This window comes from Fukomys damarensis, unplaced genomic scaffold (assembly GCF_012274545.1).
Source record: "Fukomys damarensis isolate Sample0158 unplaced genomic scaffold, DMR_v1.0_HiC HiC_scaffold_22, whole genome shotgun sequence".
In the NCBI taxonomy this organism is placed as follows: domain Eukaryota; kingdom Metazoa; phylum Chordata; class Mammalia; order Rodentia; family Bathyergidae; genus Fukomys; species Fukomys damarensis.
In genome coordinates, this window is record NW_022900934.1 from 10,610,655 (window position 1) to 10,625,175 (window position 14,521).

The 14,521-nt window shown below is 39.2% G+C and overlaps 1 protein-coding gene across 4 annotated transcripts in view; it reads left to right on the forward strand.

The window, feature by feature from the left end:
• Adnp (activity dependent neuroprotector homeobox) overlaps positions 1–11,971 on the forward strand; it is a 30,246-nt gene extending 18,275 nt beyond the window's left edge. For all 4 annotated transcript variants that reach the window (XM_010618214.3, XM_010618217.3, XM_010618215.3 and 1 more), the window contains exons 2-4: positions 3,347–3,459; positions 5,275–5,367; positions 7,653–11,971. In XM_010618214.3, the coding sequence (XP_010616516.1) occupies positions 3,352–3,459; positions 5,275–5,367; positions 7,653–10,763 (3,312 nt within the window). In that variant the 5' untranslated portion in view covers positions 3,347–3,351 and the 3' untranslated portion in view covers positions 10,764–11,971. The remainder of the gene's footprint in view (positions 1–3,346; positions 3,460–5,274; positions 5,368–7,652) is intronic.
• Positions 11,972–14,521: the final 2,550 nt, after the last annotated feature.

A 14,521-nucleotide genomic window follows, 5' to 3' on the forward strand; every position in this document is an offset into this window, starting at 1 on the left:
GATCCTTTGGAATATCTTAAAATGTAATCTAGAAAATTTTGATTTGGAGGCTTGTTTTTTCTCCTCTGCCTTGATACGTCTGTGCCCAGCCAAAGGTTTTCACTTGGTTGTTGTGTTGTTTTGTTTTGCTTTGCTATTTGTTGGTGGTGGTCTTTTTTACTTTGTGATGTCAGAGTAGTAAATACTTTTCTGCTTCTCAGGATAGGACCGAAAGATACCATTCTGATCTGGTAGCTTTCAGAGAGACTACCATAGACAAGCCCCCATGACTTTGCTGTGCCAGTCCTGTAAGTTTTACTTGGTTCTTCTAACCTGGCAGTGTCTGACTAGATCGAGGGCTTTTAGCAGAGAGCTTATTTCATAAATGATAATTGAGTATGTCAGTTAAGGGACTCTTTACTCACAGTTACTGATGTTGTATCATGATCCTTTTCCCCTACAGATGGATCATTTCCTTTTGAGTCAGCTATCTCTGCCTTTCTACCCTCTTGGTACTTGGAGTAAAGAAATTATTTTTGGGTTTTGGTATTTGGAAAAGAAAGTGGATCAGACATTTATTTACAATGATTTTAATTAGTTAGGGCCTAGGCAAATCTCGTATTTTTACTTAAGCCATTTGACTCTTAATTTCAAAGAAAACACATGAATAGGAGTTTGGCTTTGATTAATGTGAAGAATGTGATTAACTCAGTCAAAACTGAATTTAAAGCATACTAAAAAATTAAGCCTAGTTCATCAATTGGTATATGCTTACTGAAAAGCTATTTACTTTGTCATAAGTAAGATATTTACAAATGTTAACGCTGAACAGACCATTGAGCTGTCCACAAATTGTATTACGAAGTAACTGGATCTTCTGATAGACCCCTATTCTTCCTCCTAGATCTATTTCTCAAGTATAATTCTGCATAAAATACCCCATTTTCCCTCATCAGCCATGTTTGGGGCACATGTCCAACTCTGCTTATCAGTGACTACAGAAATGAAATATTCTTATTGGTACACTGAGTAATGTATGCTGTTCCAGTGGAGGAGAGACCTCACTGACAGCACATGAGTTATGGCAGGTGCGATGGTTCCAAGAGGAAGCTAGATAGGCAGATACAACTGTCTGAACTCTACACTCTACTTGGGTGGTCTGGCCCCATCTTCTGGAAGAAAACAATTGTTTAAAGGGCAAGAACTGTGTCTAAATTCTCTATTCTCAGCACAGGGACTGGGAAAAAAGAGACGCTCCAGAAATGATTATTGAAAAGATGAACGATGACTATGGTTCTGTTAAATTTCCCATTTTATGCCATAAGGTGAAAGATTTAAAGTTTGGCTGAGAGGAACTCTGTTTGTTATTAGAATATCAAAGGGATTGTGATATTGGTGCTGACCTGGTAAAAATGGTATCCTGATAACCTCAAAGCTAAAAAGAGGATTAGCTACTGACAGGCAGATATGGGGGTAAAGTGTTTGGTATTATTGTAAGGCATCTTGCTAAGAGTAATGATTTGTAAACATTTTGTTTTTAGTTCTTGCCTTCAAAAAATGAGAAAAAGAGCACTTGATCTCAGGCAAAGTCTCTTTATTCTGTTCCCACCTCTTAGTGACTTAAGTATGGATCCTGTGTCTAGGTTTTTAAAACAAAGGGGTTTTGAGGCTTGGGATAATTATTGTAGAAGTTTTAAAGCAAAAATCAAGATAACATCAATGACTACTGGAGCCAGCTATTGATTTGAATTTTGCTTAATAGCAAGTAGTAGGCTGAAAAACATTGAGCCCTTGAATTCTTTTTCAAATTACCCTCAATAATTCTAATATTGTCTGGTAGAGTATGGTGTATACTTTCACGGAATTGTTTAGCATGTGATAGCAATAGAAAAGCTCAGGCACTATGCAAGAGAACAGTAGTGGTAACTTTTTCCAGTAACAATCTTCTTTGGTAGTAGCATTCCTATACTGGCATGGCAGAGAGCGCAAGCTTACCGTAGCCACTGTTTATCGCTGGCAGGAGGTCTATCTGGAGTATGATAAGGATAAGAAGTGGTTTTCATTCTATGCTCTTCTCTCTTGGGCCCAGTTAAACTTTGTTACTTTGAGTGTTTTAAGACATCTGGTAACATCCAGATTCAGAATTTTTGGAAGTTATTTTGATAGTTTTCACTTTAGTTAATCTTGATTTCTTAATAAATGAAGCGACATTTTATTACGTTTGGATTAGTTGCCTTGTGACTGGAATATTATAAATGGTAATAATATTGTATATGACAGCCTGTATTAATTAAAAGGCCAGATTTGCATATGTTCAATTTGAATTTCTAGTGCTCTGGCATTTGTTTTTGTTGGTTTTGATCTTAGAGCTACTTTATTCTGCAAAATTGTTTTGGATTATCAATGACAAATAGCTAGGTGTGGTGGCAATGCCTGTAATCCCAGTACTTGGGAGGCAGAGGCAGGAGGATCACCTCAAGTTCAAGGATAGCCTGAGCTTCATGGCAGTACCCTGTCTCAAAAAACAAAAATAGATGGCAAATTTTCCCCATATTTTATGGAAGCATTATTGATCACATTAGAAGCAATACAAATTTTCTAGTGCCCAAATTTTACTAATTTTCTTATTAAATGCAAAAGTTTGGGTTTTTTTGAGAAACTTGAGAAAGTGGATCTGAATATTTTTATTTACCCTATTAGGTCAGCTAAATGATTTTTCAGTTTCTTCTCACACGTAGGATTTTTGTTTTTCAAAAAGATCATGTAAAAGCCTATAACAGCATTTGCTGTGATACAGAGGGCCCAGCCTTCCCCCATCTCAGCATTCGTTCTGTGGCCATACGTCAGTGCCTCCGTCCAGGTGTGTTGCGTCTGTGGTTTGGGGAGTGTACAGGCACTGTTAAGAATTTTTCAAGAATACCATAGCAGTGAGCAGGACAGTTTCCAGATCACAAAAATCTCTTCCTGGCACTCAGAAATTGTGTGGTAATGATGCTGAAATAGTGAGCATTTTTCTTCATAGGCTCAACATCACAAGGAGAAAATATTCACATCTGATTTAAAAATAATTGGTATTTCCCTAGTTCTCAGCTTTAAGTTCATCACTGAAAAGAATTTTTAAGCCCTAATCAGAATTGTGCCAGATTAGACTCAAGTTATCTGAAATATAAAATGTCCTATTACAAAAACAGAAAAAAAAATCAGCCTTATTTTTGCCTGCCTAAGTATTTTAAATATAGTAGATAAGGATATCTGCGTATCTTTTTGTCAGATGGAGCCAGGGTTTGGGATCTTTTCATCAGTGGAATTAGTAAATATTACAAGTTGTACATGTTTTGACTTTGACTTAAATTTTTTTTTCCAATAGAAACTATGTTCCAACTTCCTGTCAACAATCTTGGCAGTTTAAGAAAAGCCCGGAAAACTGTGAAAAAAATACTTAGTGACATTGGGTTGGAATACTGTAAAGAACATATAGAAGTAAGTAGCATGCTGTTTTTCAATTTTAACATGACTCAGGTTCTGATCCATTACTTTGTGTCAGTGGTCAGAATGATTAACTGTTAGGTGTGATTCTGAATATTAACCACAGCATTAGCTTCACCAAACCTTTCTTCACTAGTGTAACTTGTTCCCTTCTCCCTAAAATGGGCACATTCATCTTTGCATTCTGAAGCAAAACAACTATCATGGAAGACTTCAGCATGTCAGCATTGTAATAGAAGCTTTAAAGTTGTCTAGAAATGTACTCATTAGAACAAACTTTGGGAGGATTATAGGAATTCTTGTCTGCGATTTACAAATGAAAGTAGTAGTTCAGCCTCACAGCAGAGGACGGGGAAGTGGGACTCGAGGAAGGGGAAGTGGGACTCTGGGACTCGGAGCCTGTTCTCATTCTCATAGGTCTGAATATTCTGGTTGACCTTCTAATTGCTGAGGCATGGTGGTTTGGGTGCTTATCATCTCTTTCTTCAGGATTTGAGCATTTGTTGTCCCTTTTGGCCCATCAGATACTATCTTCCCCTTGCATAACAGTTTGGCCTTTACAAACTGTTTTTCTAGCCTTTTTATTCTATGAACTTTGTAACAGCCCCATTGGGATAGCTAGTGCAATGGTCTCCTCCTTTTCCAGATCTCCTTGCTCCATATCTTATGGATAGTTGATCAAAGCCTCAGGTTGAGAGGAATGTTTTAGACTGTTTTTTCCCCCACTAAACTTTAATTTCCAGCTGCCAGGAGCCATGGCTGTCTTGTTCACTCATTTATCTCCAGCACCTAGCACAGTGCTTGGTACACAGGTACTCAGAACATGTTTGAGTGGAATTGGGAGTTAAAAGGCAGTTCATTCATTCATGGAACAGGTTTTCTTTTCCTGAGTCCCACTAAGAATATTCTAGGGTATGTCATAGAGGCTGAAGCTTCTCAAAAGTGGTTTTCTCTAGTTGTGTGTCACCAGTGTAGAAGCATCCCCTCTCCAAACCCTCAAATTCAGATAAGTCTGCCCGAATGAAATAATCCATTCACTCTGTACTCTGGGATTACCTTCATAGAAATAAAATAATGCAAATAATAGGGTGCCTTTTCTGCCCTTCATTTGATTTGTTTCTCCCTTTATAAACTCTGGAATTTGCATGTACCTGATTTTCTTCCAGGAACTGAACCATTTAAAGATGAAGGGATGTTTTACCCTAAGACTTATATTTTCGTAGTCTGGGGGGGCAGGAGGCATTAAACTTTTACATAAGAAATAGAAATTTTAGGGCTGGGAATTTAGCTTAGTGATTCTGCTGCCCACCTCACAAGCGCAAGGACCTGAGTGAGTTCAATCCCCAATACCAAAAAAAAAGTATAAATTTTAACACCACACTGCTTACTTTCTTTGAGTAGCGTTCTCTCCTGTATGATTTTAAAATCCTGACCCTACCTCTCCTACTTCCCCCAAGATATTTTGCACACAGAGCCAGAATATTACACCTGCAAGGCAATTAGTAAACCCTGTTACCTCAGGTTCCATTCCAGTACTGTATATAACTAAGGAGTTGGTGTTCTGGTATATTAGTATCTGACTGGAGTTTTTACTTAATGAGTACTGATTTCATTGGAAACCTGGCTATTAGGGAAATGTTATACCACATATGCCTTTTTGTATTTCCTAAGAGTTTTGTCACTCCTAGTTTAGTTTTGAGGGGTTTTTCTTGTGGTTCTCCCTGGCACTAGTTAAGAAGTGGATTTATATGTATGGTTAGTCTAGAGTGTATAACACTGATTTTATAAACTTCTTTCACTGTTTTCTAGGATTTTAAGCAGTTTGAACCTAATGACTTTTATTTGAAAAACACTACATGGGAGGATGTAGGACTGTGGGACCCTTCACTTACAAAAAACCAGGTAAGTAGCACAGATGAGGCCCCTCACATGGTAGCATCCTTGGTATAATTCACTCTTAGCTCTAGGCCATTCATAGTGATGCATTGTTTGGGCACCAGCCTGACATGGAAGATATCAGTTTACATATTCTTACTTTGCTAGAGGTAAGGGAAACTAAGCAGACTCTTTTTTATTTTTTGTACCAGGGATCAAACTCGGGTCCTGGTGCTTGTAAGGCAGGTGCTGAAACCACTAAGTTAAATCCGCCACCCCAGACTTTATTTTTGTTTGTTAGGTTGGATGGTCTTTGTTATTGAATTAAACTTCCAAGTATAAGAACAAAAAAATTTTCATTTCTTAAATATTCTGAGGCCTACAGTATTATACCAGTTTTTCCTCGGTAAGCGCTTTGTCTCTTCAAACTGCTCTCTCCACTATTGTGCTTATCCATGTACCCATCATTTTTCTGTGTTTTTGTTGATATCCTTGGGTTTTCTAGAAGAAAAAGGGCTATACCCTTTCATCTAAGGTTTTCTGTATACAGTATTGACAACAAATACCCAGGCTCTGTGGGTTCGTGGGGAAGGTGCCTGCAGAATGACAGTAACAGATACAGCTTACTTTTTACACATCAGCCTTATAAACAGTATTAGTTTCTAGTGCCAGCAAATATCAATAGGTGAAGATATAATGAATGTGGAATTATCGATAATATTTCTTTTTCCTTGCAGAGAAGGGATTTTCAGTTCACATTTTAATTCTTACTCTGTACTGGTGGTCTTTTCATCTTTTAGAACATATTTAGCAAGAAATTCATATTTTTGGACTCTCCCTCACATATTTAAGGTGGTACGTTGTTATTGATACCCTAGGAACAGGTATTAATCGGCAGTCTTACGATGTACACTTCCTGGTGGGACACCAGTTTCATGACTCAAAAAGCCTCAACCTAATGCTGTGGCAGGTTCGAAACAGGTTATTTTCACTCAGAGTAGTTTCTGAGAAAAAAAAAAGGTTTTGAGGGAAATAATCTTTCAAGGAAACCCATCAAGCATGACAGAAAAATAAGCTGACTGTTTAAAACTTATTATACTAAAAGACATACTGTATTTAATCTCTCAGAATAATCCCCTCACTTTGATTATACTTATTCCACCATTCTTGCCACTTTCTGAAGCATTCAGGAAGTTCTCTTTTGTAAGTATCTTTAGTTAAACTGTCATATTCCCTTGATGTCCTGAACTGATTCAAAATGTTTACCTCTTCTGGTCATTTTGACTTTGGGAGAGAGCCTAAAGTCACAGGGCATCAGATCGGGGAGCAAGGTGGCACATGGCAGCAGCATTCACTGTATTTTCAGTTAGACCTGTTGAAGTCACTCAGAAAAGATGTTCTGGAACTGCTTCCGAAAGTGGATGAACAAGAGGATGTGTGTTTGGCGTGTGTTAGGGGAGGGACAGTTTTATAGAAAATAATGGCAGTGGGTCTTTTATTATAATAACTTATAAATGTAAAAATTCATATATTTCAATCACCTCTTGTATTCTGCAATGTATTACTACTTTTTTTTTTTTTTTTTTTTTTTAAGCATGTACTTCTCAGGCTGCGGGACATTTTTATTTTAGCATTAATTTGAGAAAAAGCAGCTGTCACTTCAGTAGTCCTTTTGAAGCTATTCTTGCTTACTTGAGAAGGAATAGCCAGGCATATAGAAGAAAGACGGCTTCACATCATTAGTTTTAGAATTGGCAGTGAAATCTGAACGCTACACTAAGAGAAGAAAATATTTGAAATTTGCCATATTGTATGAAAAATTTTCCATGTTGGAAAGGCTGAAAGGATATATCAAGTATTGTCTGTTTATTCTAAAACACTCTGGGCCCTGAATTTTACTATCATAAACCTGAGGCTGTTAACTACTTTCTAATTCCTGAAGAATGATTTCATATAATTTATTCTGGTATTTCTAATTGTATAACATTTGTTTTAAAGCCATTTGTCTTTGGTCTGTCTGAAACCAACCAACAAACATGACAGTAATCTTCTCTAAACATTGAGAAAGAACTGAACATTTAGTTTTTAATTAACACTGGTGGACATAAATGAAGCTATTTGGTTTTAAGTGGCTTTTTTCATGAGTTTATCTTTCATAAATTTATCCTGCAAGAAGAAAAAACATAGAAATCAGTACATTATAGAGTTTGTTGTAAAAAATTCTGAGAAGGGAGAGGGCATGTTTAAAACCTAAAACCTGTTATTGCCTACCTAAAGTGACATTCTGATTCCAGTTTCTGTGTTTTCTTCAGGACTATCGGACAAAACCTTTTTGCTGCAGCGCTTGTCCATTTTCCTCAAAATTCTTCTCTGCCTACAAAAGTCATTTCCGGAATGTCCATAGTGAAGACTTTGAAAATAGGATTCTTCTTAATTGCCCCTATTGTACCTTCAATGCAGACAAAAAGACTTTGGAAACACACATTAAAATATTTCATGCTCCAAACGCCAGCGCACCAAGTAGCAGCCTCAGCACTTTCAAAGATAAAAACAAAAACGATGGCCTTAAACCTAAGCAGGCTGACAGTGTAGAGCAAGCTGTTTATTACTGTAAGAAGTGCACTTACCGAGATCCTCTTTATGAAATAGTTAGGAAGCACATTTACAGGGAACATTTTCAACACGTGGCAGCACCTTACATAGCAAAGGCAGGAGAAAAGTCACTCAACGGTGCAGTCCCCTTAGGCTCAAATGCCCGAGAAGAGTGTAGTATTCACTGCAAGCGATGCCTTTTCATGCCAAAGTCTTATGAAGCTTTGGTACAACATGTCATCGAAGACCACGAACGCATAGGTTATCAGGTCACTGCCATGATTGGGCACACCAATGTGGTGGTTCCCCGATCCAAACCCTTGATGCTAATTGCTCCCAAACCTCAAGAGAAAAAGGGCATAGGACTCCCGCAAAGAATTGGTTCCCTTGCTTCTGGAAACGTCCGGTCTTTACCATCACAGCAGATGGTGAATCGACTGTCAATACCAAAGCCTAACTTAAATTCCACAGGAGTCAACATGATGTCCAATGTTCACTTGCAGCAGAACAACTATGGAGTCAAATCTGTAGGCCAGGGCTACGGTGTTGGTCAGTCGATGAGGCTGGGGCTAGGCGGCAATGCACCTGTTTCTATCCCTCAGCAGTCTCAGTCTGTGAAGCAGTTACTTCCAAGTGGAAATGGAAGATCTTATGGGCTTGGGGCAGAGCAGAGGTCTCAGGCACCAGCAAGATACTCCCTACAGGCTACTAATGCCTCTTCTCTCTCATCAGGCCAGTTAAAGTCCCCTTCCCTCTCCCAGTCCCAGGCCTCCAGGGTATTAGGTCAGGCCAGTTCCAAACCTACCACAGCTGCCACCGGCCCTTCTGTACCTAATACTTCTGCAACTCAAAAGTGGAAAATATGCACAATCTGTAATGAGCTTTTTCCTGAAAATGTTTATAGTGTGCACTTCGAAAAAGAACACAAAGCTGAAAAAGTCCCAGCAGTAGCCAACTATATTATGAAAATACACAACTTTACTAGCAAATGCCTCTACTGTAATCGCTATTTGCCCACAGATACCTTGCTCAACCATATGTTAATTCATGGTCTGTCTTGCCCATACTGCCGTTCTACTTTCAATGATGTGGAAAAGATGGCCGCACACATGAGAATGGTTCACATTGACGAAGAGATGGGACCTAAGACGGATTCGACTTTGAGTTTTGATTTGACATTGCAGCAGGGCAGTCACACTAACATCCATCTCCTGGTAACCACATACAATCTGAGGGATGCCCCAGCTGAATCTGTTGCTTATCATGCCCAAAATAACCCTCCAGTTCCTCCAAAGCCACAGCCAAAAGTTCAGGAAAAGACAGATATTCCTGTTAAAAGTTCACCTCAAGCTGCAGTGCCCTATAAAAAAGATGTTGGGAAAACCCTCTGCCCTCTTTGCTTTTCGATCCTAAAAGGACCCATATCTGATGCACTTGCACATCATTTACGAGAAAGGCACCAGGTTATTCAGACGGTTCATCCAGTTGAGAAAAAGCTCACCTACAAATGTATCCATTGCCTTGGTGTGTATACCAGCAACATGACAGCCTCAACTATTACTCTGCATCTAGTTCACTGCAGGGGTGTTGGAAAAACCCAGAATGGCCAGGATAAGACAAATGCACCTTCTCGGCTTAATCAGTCTCCAGGCCTGGCACCTGTGAAGCGTACCTATGAGCAAATGGAATTTCCCTTGCTGAAAAAGCGAAAGTTAGATGATGATAGTGATTCACCCAGCTTCTTTGAAGAAAAACCTGAAGAGCCTGTTGTTTTGGCTTTAGACCCCAAGGGTCATGAAGATGATTCCTATGAAGCTAGGAAAAGCTTTCTAACAAAGTATTTCAACAAACAGCCCTATCCTACCAGGAGAGAAATTGAGAAATTAGCAGCCAGTTTATGGTTGTGGAAGAGTGACATTGCTTCCCATTTTAGTAACAAAAGGAAGAAGTGTGTTCGTGATTGTGAAAAGTATAAGCCTGGTGTGTTGCTGGGCTTTAACATGAAAGAGTTAAATAAAGTCAAACATGAGATGGATTTTGATGCTGAATGGCTATTTGAAAACCATGACGAAAAAGATTCCAGAGTCAATGCTAGTAAGACTGTTGACAAGAAGCTTAACCTTGGGAAGGAAGATGATAGTTCATCAGATAGTTTTGAAAATTTGGAAGAAGAATCCAATGGCAGTGGTAGCCCTTTTGATCCTGTTTTTGAAGTTGAGCCTAAAATCCCTAATGATACCCCAGAGGAACATGTACCGAAGGAAATTTCTGAGGATGCTGTAGAATCTGAAGAGAAGCCAGACCAAAAAGAGGAGGATGGTTCAAAATATGAAAGTCTTCATTTGACTGAGGAACCAGCCAAACTAATGCATGACGCTTCTGATAGTGAGGTTGACCAAGATGATGTTGTTGAATGGAAAGATGGTGCTTCACCATCTGAGAGTGGACCTGGTTCCCAGCAGGTGTCAGACTTTGAGGATAACACATGTGAAATGAAACCGGGAACCTGGTCTGATGAGTCTTCCCAGAGTGAAGATACAAGGAGCAGTAAGCCATCTGCCAAAAAAAGGGCTACCATGCAAGGTGACAGAGAGCAGTTAAAGTGGAAGAATAGTTCCTATGGAAAAGTTGAAGGATTTTGGTCCAAGGACCAGTCACAGTGGAAGAACGCATCTGAGAATAATGAGCGCTTATCTAACCCCCAGATAGAGTGGCAGAATAGCACAATTGACAGTGAGGATGGGGAGCAATTTGATAACATGACTGATGGAGTGGCTGAACCAATGCATGGCAGCTTAACGGGAGTTAAACTAAGCAGCCAGCAGGCATGATTGCCTGGCCTTGCTGCACTGGTGACCTGCTGCAGCCGAGAACTCACTTTTTCCTCCAGTCTGACTGCAAAGCTGTCTTAACTGGTACTGCCTTGGGAGGAGTGGTCGGCAGGCTGTGGGGACAAGTGGCTATTGGAGTCCCAGTGGTTATTTCTATGAGACATGATTGGCTGATCTTGGCTTCAGAGCCTTTTCTGATAGACATAGTAACTGAAAAACCAGTATACTGGGGGCTCACGAATGCACATAAGGAAAAGCAGAGGTTTATTTTATCTGCCTTTTCAACATTTTTCCTCTGTAAAATGTTTGGTTGGATATCCTTGAGAAGCGTTACCCTGATTCACATGGTAGTGTAGGGCCAACATACAAGCTACCAGTCTAATGTGTATAGTAGACTTTGGGGAAATTGATTTTTTTTTCATGTATTCATTCTGAATAGTTGAAATGTATATTTGTACAGTCTTTTAGACCTATTCAAGTGATGCTTATGGTATTGTTATTGTGTGCCCATCATAGATGTTTCTTTTTTTAGTGTTGCCCTTGCTGTGTAATAAATGCTGTATCTAGTTCCCCTAGCAAAAGCTTGAACCTGCGCTAGTATGGACCTTTGGACAGACTTAGTTTTTGCACATAACCTTGTACAATCTTGCAACAGAGGCCAGTCACATAAGATATATATCTGGACTCTCTTGTATTATAGAATTTTTCTTGTTCTGAATATCCTTGACATTACAACTGTCAAAACCTGGTATTTCAGATGTTTCTGAAATCTTTTAAGCTAAAAATCACATGCAAGAATTGAATTTGCAGCTACTAATTTTGACACCTTTTAGATCTGTATAAAAAGTGTGTTATGTTGAAGCAGCAAACCAAATGAGTGCTGCATTTTGGGTATTTAGTTTTCTCTTTAGTTAAACACCGCCCTGGTGTATTCATTTATACCATCTAATATATGACACACTGTGTAGTATGTATAATTTTGTGATCTTTATTTCCCTTTGTATTCATTTTAAGCATCTAAATAAATTGCTGTATTGTGCTTAATGTAAATATTTGCTTTATTACATATGACAGTCCTGAGTTTCTATCTTATGCCATTTGATGCCATAGCAATCTCATCAGAGACAGAAAACACAGTCGCCAAGAAAACTTAATGCAGAAGATCTTTTATTTGCATAAAGAATGTTTTCTCTCAAGGCATCTGTTACAAATTATTTTTGTGTTTCTCTCCCTTTTAACTGCAAAAGTAAACATCCTTGAGTTCTTCAGCTCCCCTTTTGTTAAGGAACGGAGCCTGCATATAAATATAAATGTCTCAGTGATAAGAGGATGTAAACACAGATTGGCATTCATTTGCAAGTAGAATCTTAATACCCTGATATTGTGTTGTTTTACCTTATAGGAACAAGTATACTAAACTGGCAACTGCTTTTTGTTAAAATTCCTTTGACCCATCTTGTTATTGAGAAAAGGGCTTTGGAGAGCATACTGTTGGGGAGGAGGGCATCAGGATGGAAAGAGCTGGTATATGCCTCAGAGCAGCTTGTGCTAAAAGCAGAAAGTTACAAGGAGGCAGAACTAGGCTCCCATTTTCAGCACTTGTAATGGTGGGGTGGATGCTCCATCCCTGCTGAACTTGATCAGTCACCTTCCGGAGACATGAGCCTAAGAAATCTGAAGAGGCTGACTTGTGTAATTTTCTGTTTTCCAAGAAAAAGAAGTGTTACCTGAGACTCCCTAAAATGCTACTGTTGTCAACAAAGGAAAAGGGAAGCATAAACTAGAATTTTCAAGTACCTGGGGCTAACATGGAGCTTTTTGAGATCTTTTTTTTTACCAGATAGGTTATAAATTCTGTGTGTACCAGCTAATGTGACAGGATGTCCCTGAATTAAAATGCTACACATTACTAAACAACAAATACCAGCTGAATTTATCTCAGGTTTGTGGGAATTGCTCTGCTTAACAGGTGGGGAGAACGTAAGCCTGGGATTGAGAATCCTGCCTAGAGGATTGAGACTTTATGCAGATATGGTTGAGGCAGGGTGGGCACCCAAGGTCCTGGCTGGGCATTTGAATAGCCAGATGAGAATTCTTTGCTAAGAGGGTGGGGGTGAGCCTCTGGCACTAAGGGATTTTAGCACTTAAAGAGTTGGAAGTAAGATTCCCAACTGGAAATGTTTCAGAAGCCCTGAAAGTGTCTCAATAAAAGCCATTTTAAAAGACTGCTGTTGCTATTGTGTCCTTTTAGAAAAATTTGGAGGTCATTTAACTGAAAAGCCACAACAATCTGTCACCTTGTAGTTTGAGAATACCTATTAACTGTGGACCAAACAACTCTGTAGGTGTCTATAGGAAGAAAACCTAATTACTCATTCCAGAGTGCTTTTCTTTGCCCTTCAGATTTTCTTGGGGCAGTGAGTTCCAGAGTCAAGACTGGCTTTTCTCACTTGTCAGCACAAAGAAGCATTTTCTCAGCCTATCTTTGCTTCTTCATCAATCAGAACAGCAAGATGTCTATCCAACACCTTTTTCCCCATGTAGAAAAGGACTTGCCCTGACTGCCTATACTTGTGTGTCCATTTGATTCAGATTTCTGAAGTAAGACAAATGAGTGCCAGGTTTTGAAAACTTACCTGTTAAAAGATGGATTCCCTGTCAAACAGTTCAGTAGAAGTGATTAAGCCTGTTTTCTTGCCTAGGCAGCACTACCATACCATAGAGGAGTGTATCCTTTACCTCAACCTTAGATTGCCATCACGACCCCTCAAGATGGAGCCCACAGGCTGGGGGTTTAGCTCCGTGGCACAGCGCTTACCTGGCAAACAATGTCCTAAGTTCAATCCCTGGTAACAAAATTAAAGATGGGGCCCAAAAATTGCCTCCAAGTTACTCTGTCTCCGTAATGTTTGAGGAGCACTTACCCTGAGTGCTTAATAAAACTAAGTGGAACAAGCTACATAGGCAATGTATTCTGCCCATTGTGACTTTCTAACCCACACTGATGCTCACTGAGCTGGTACCAACTGCAAGCTTGTTTTACCTCTCAATGGGGAACAGCTTAGATGAAAAATCTCAAAAAACTAGAAGTAAAGGGGAAAGGCTGCTACAGTTATCCTGAGATGTCTGCCCAAAATAACTACCAGCAGCTCAAGAGGTAGTCTCAATTCGGACATTGCTAGTGAATCAAGCTTGAAAGTAGACATTTCTCTAGGGAGAAATAGCTGCTAGAAGATTGGTTTAAAATCAAGTCCAAACATACACAAGTCACCATTTGGTAATTCTTTATCCTGCTACTACTTGTCTACTTACCCCACGAAGAATTTGAATATTCAACTATAACTTGAATATATGTAGAGTTGCATCTTGGTTGGAGCTGTGTTCAAAAGTCAGCATCTGTGAGGCAAAAGTTACAAAATACTCAAATCCTTGAGTCATCCTTCCAAAGTCTGCCAATTAAGAACAGGGAAGTGAAGTCCATTTCTATTCTGAGTGGAATAAAGGACAGAATCCTCCACGCTCTGTATTTAAGTGATTTTCTTTGCATGTCTATGGGTCTCAAAACACAATGTTCGTGTGACTAACTTGAACCTCTCTCCCACTCCAGTTTATCACTGGTCTTAAGGTGCAAGATCATTTAAACCTAAACAGGCTTTTGCAAAATCTTGCTGTACCTTTATTAATGTCTTACTGAAGTAAAATTGATGATCCTAGTAGATTGGATACTTTTAGGAAACTCCTAAAGCAGCTAGAAATGA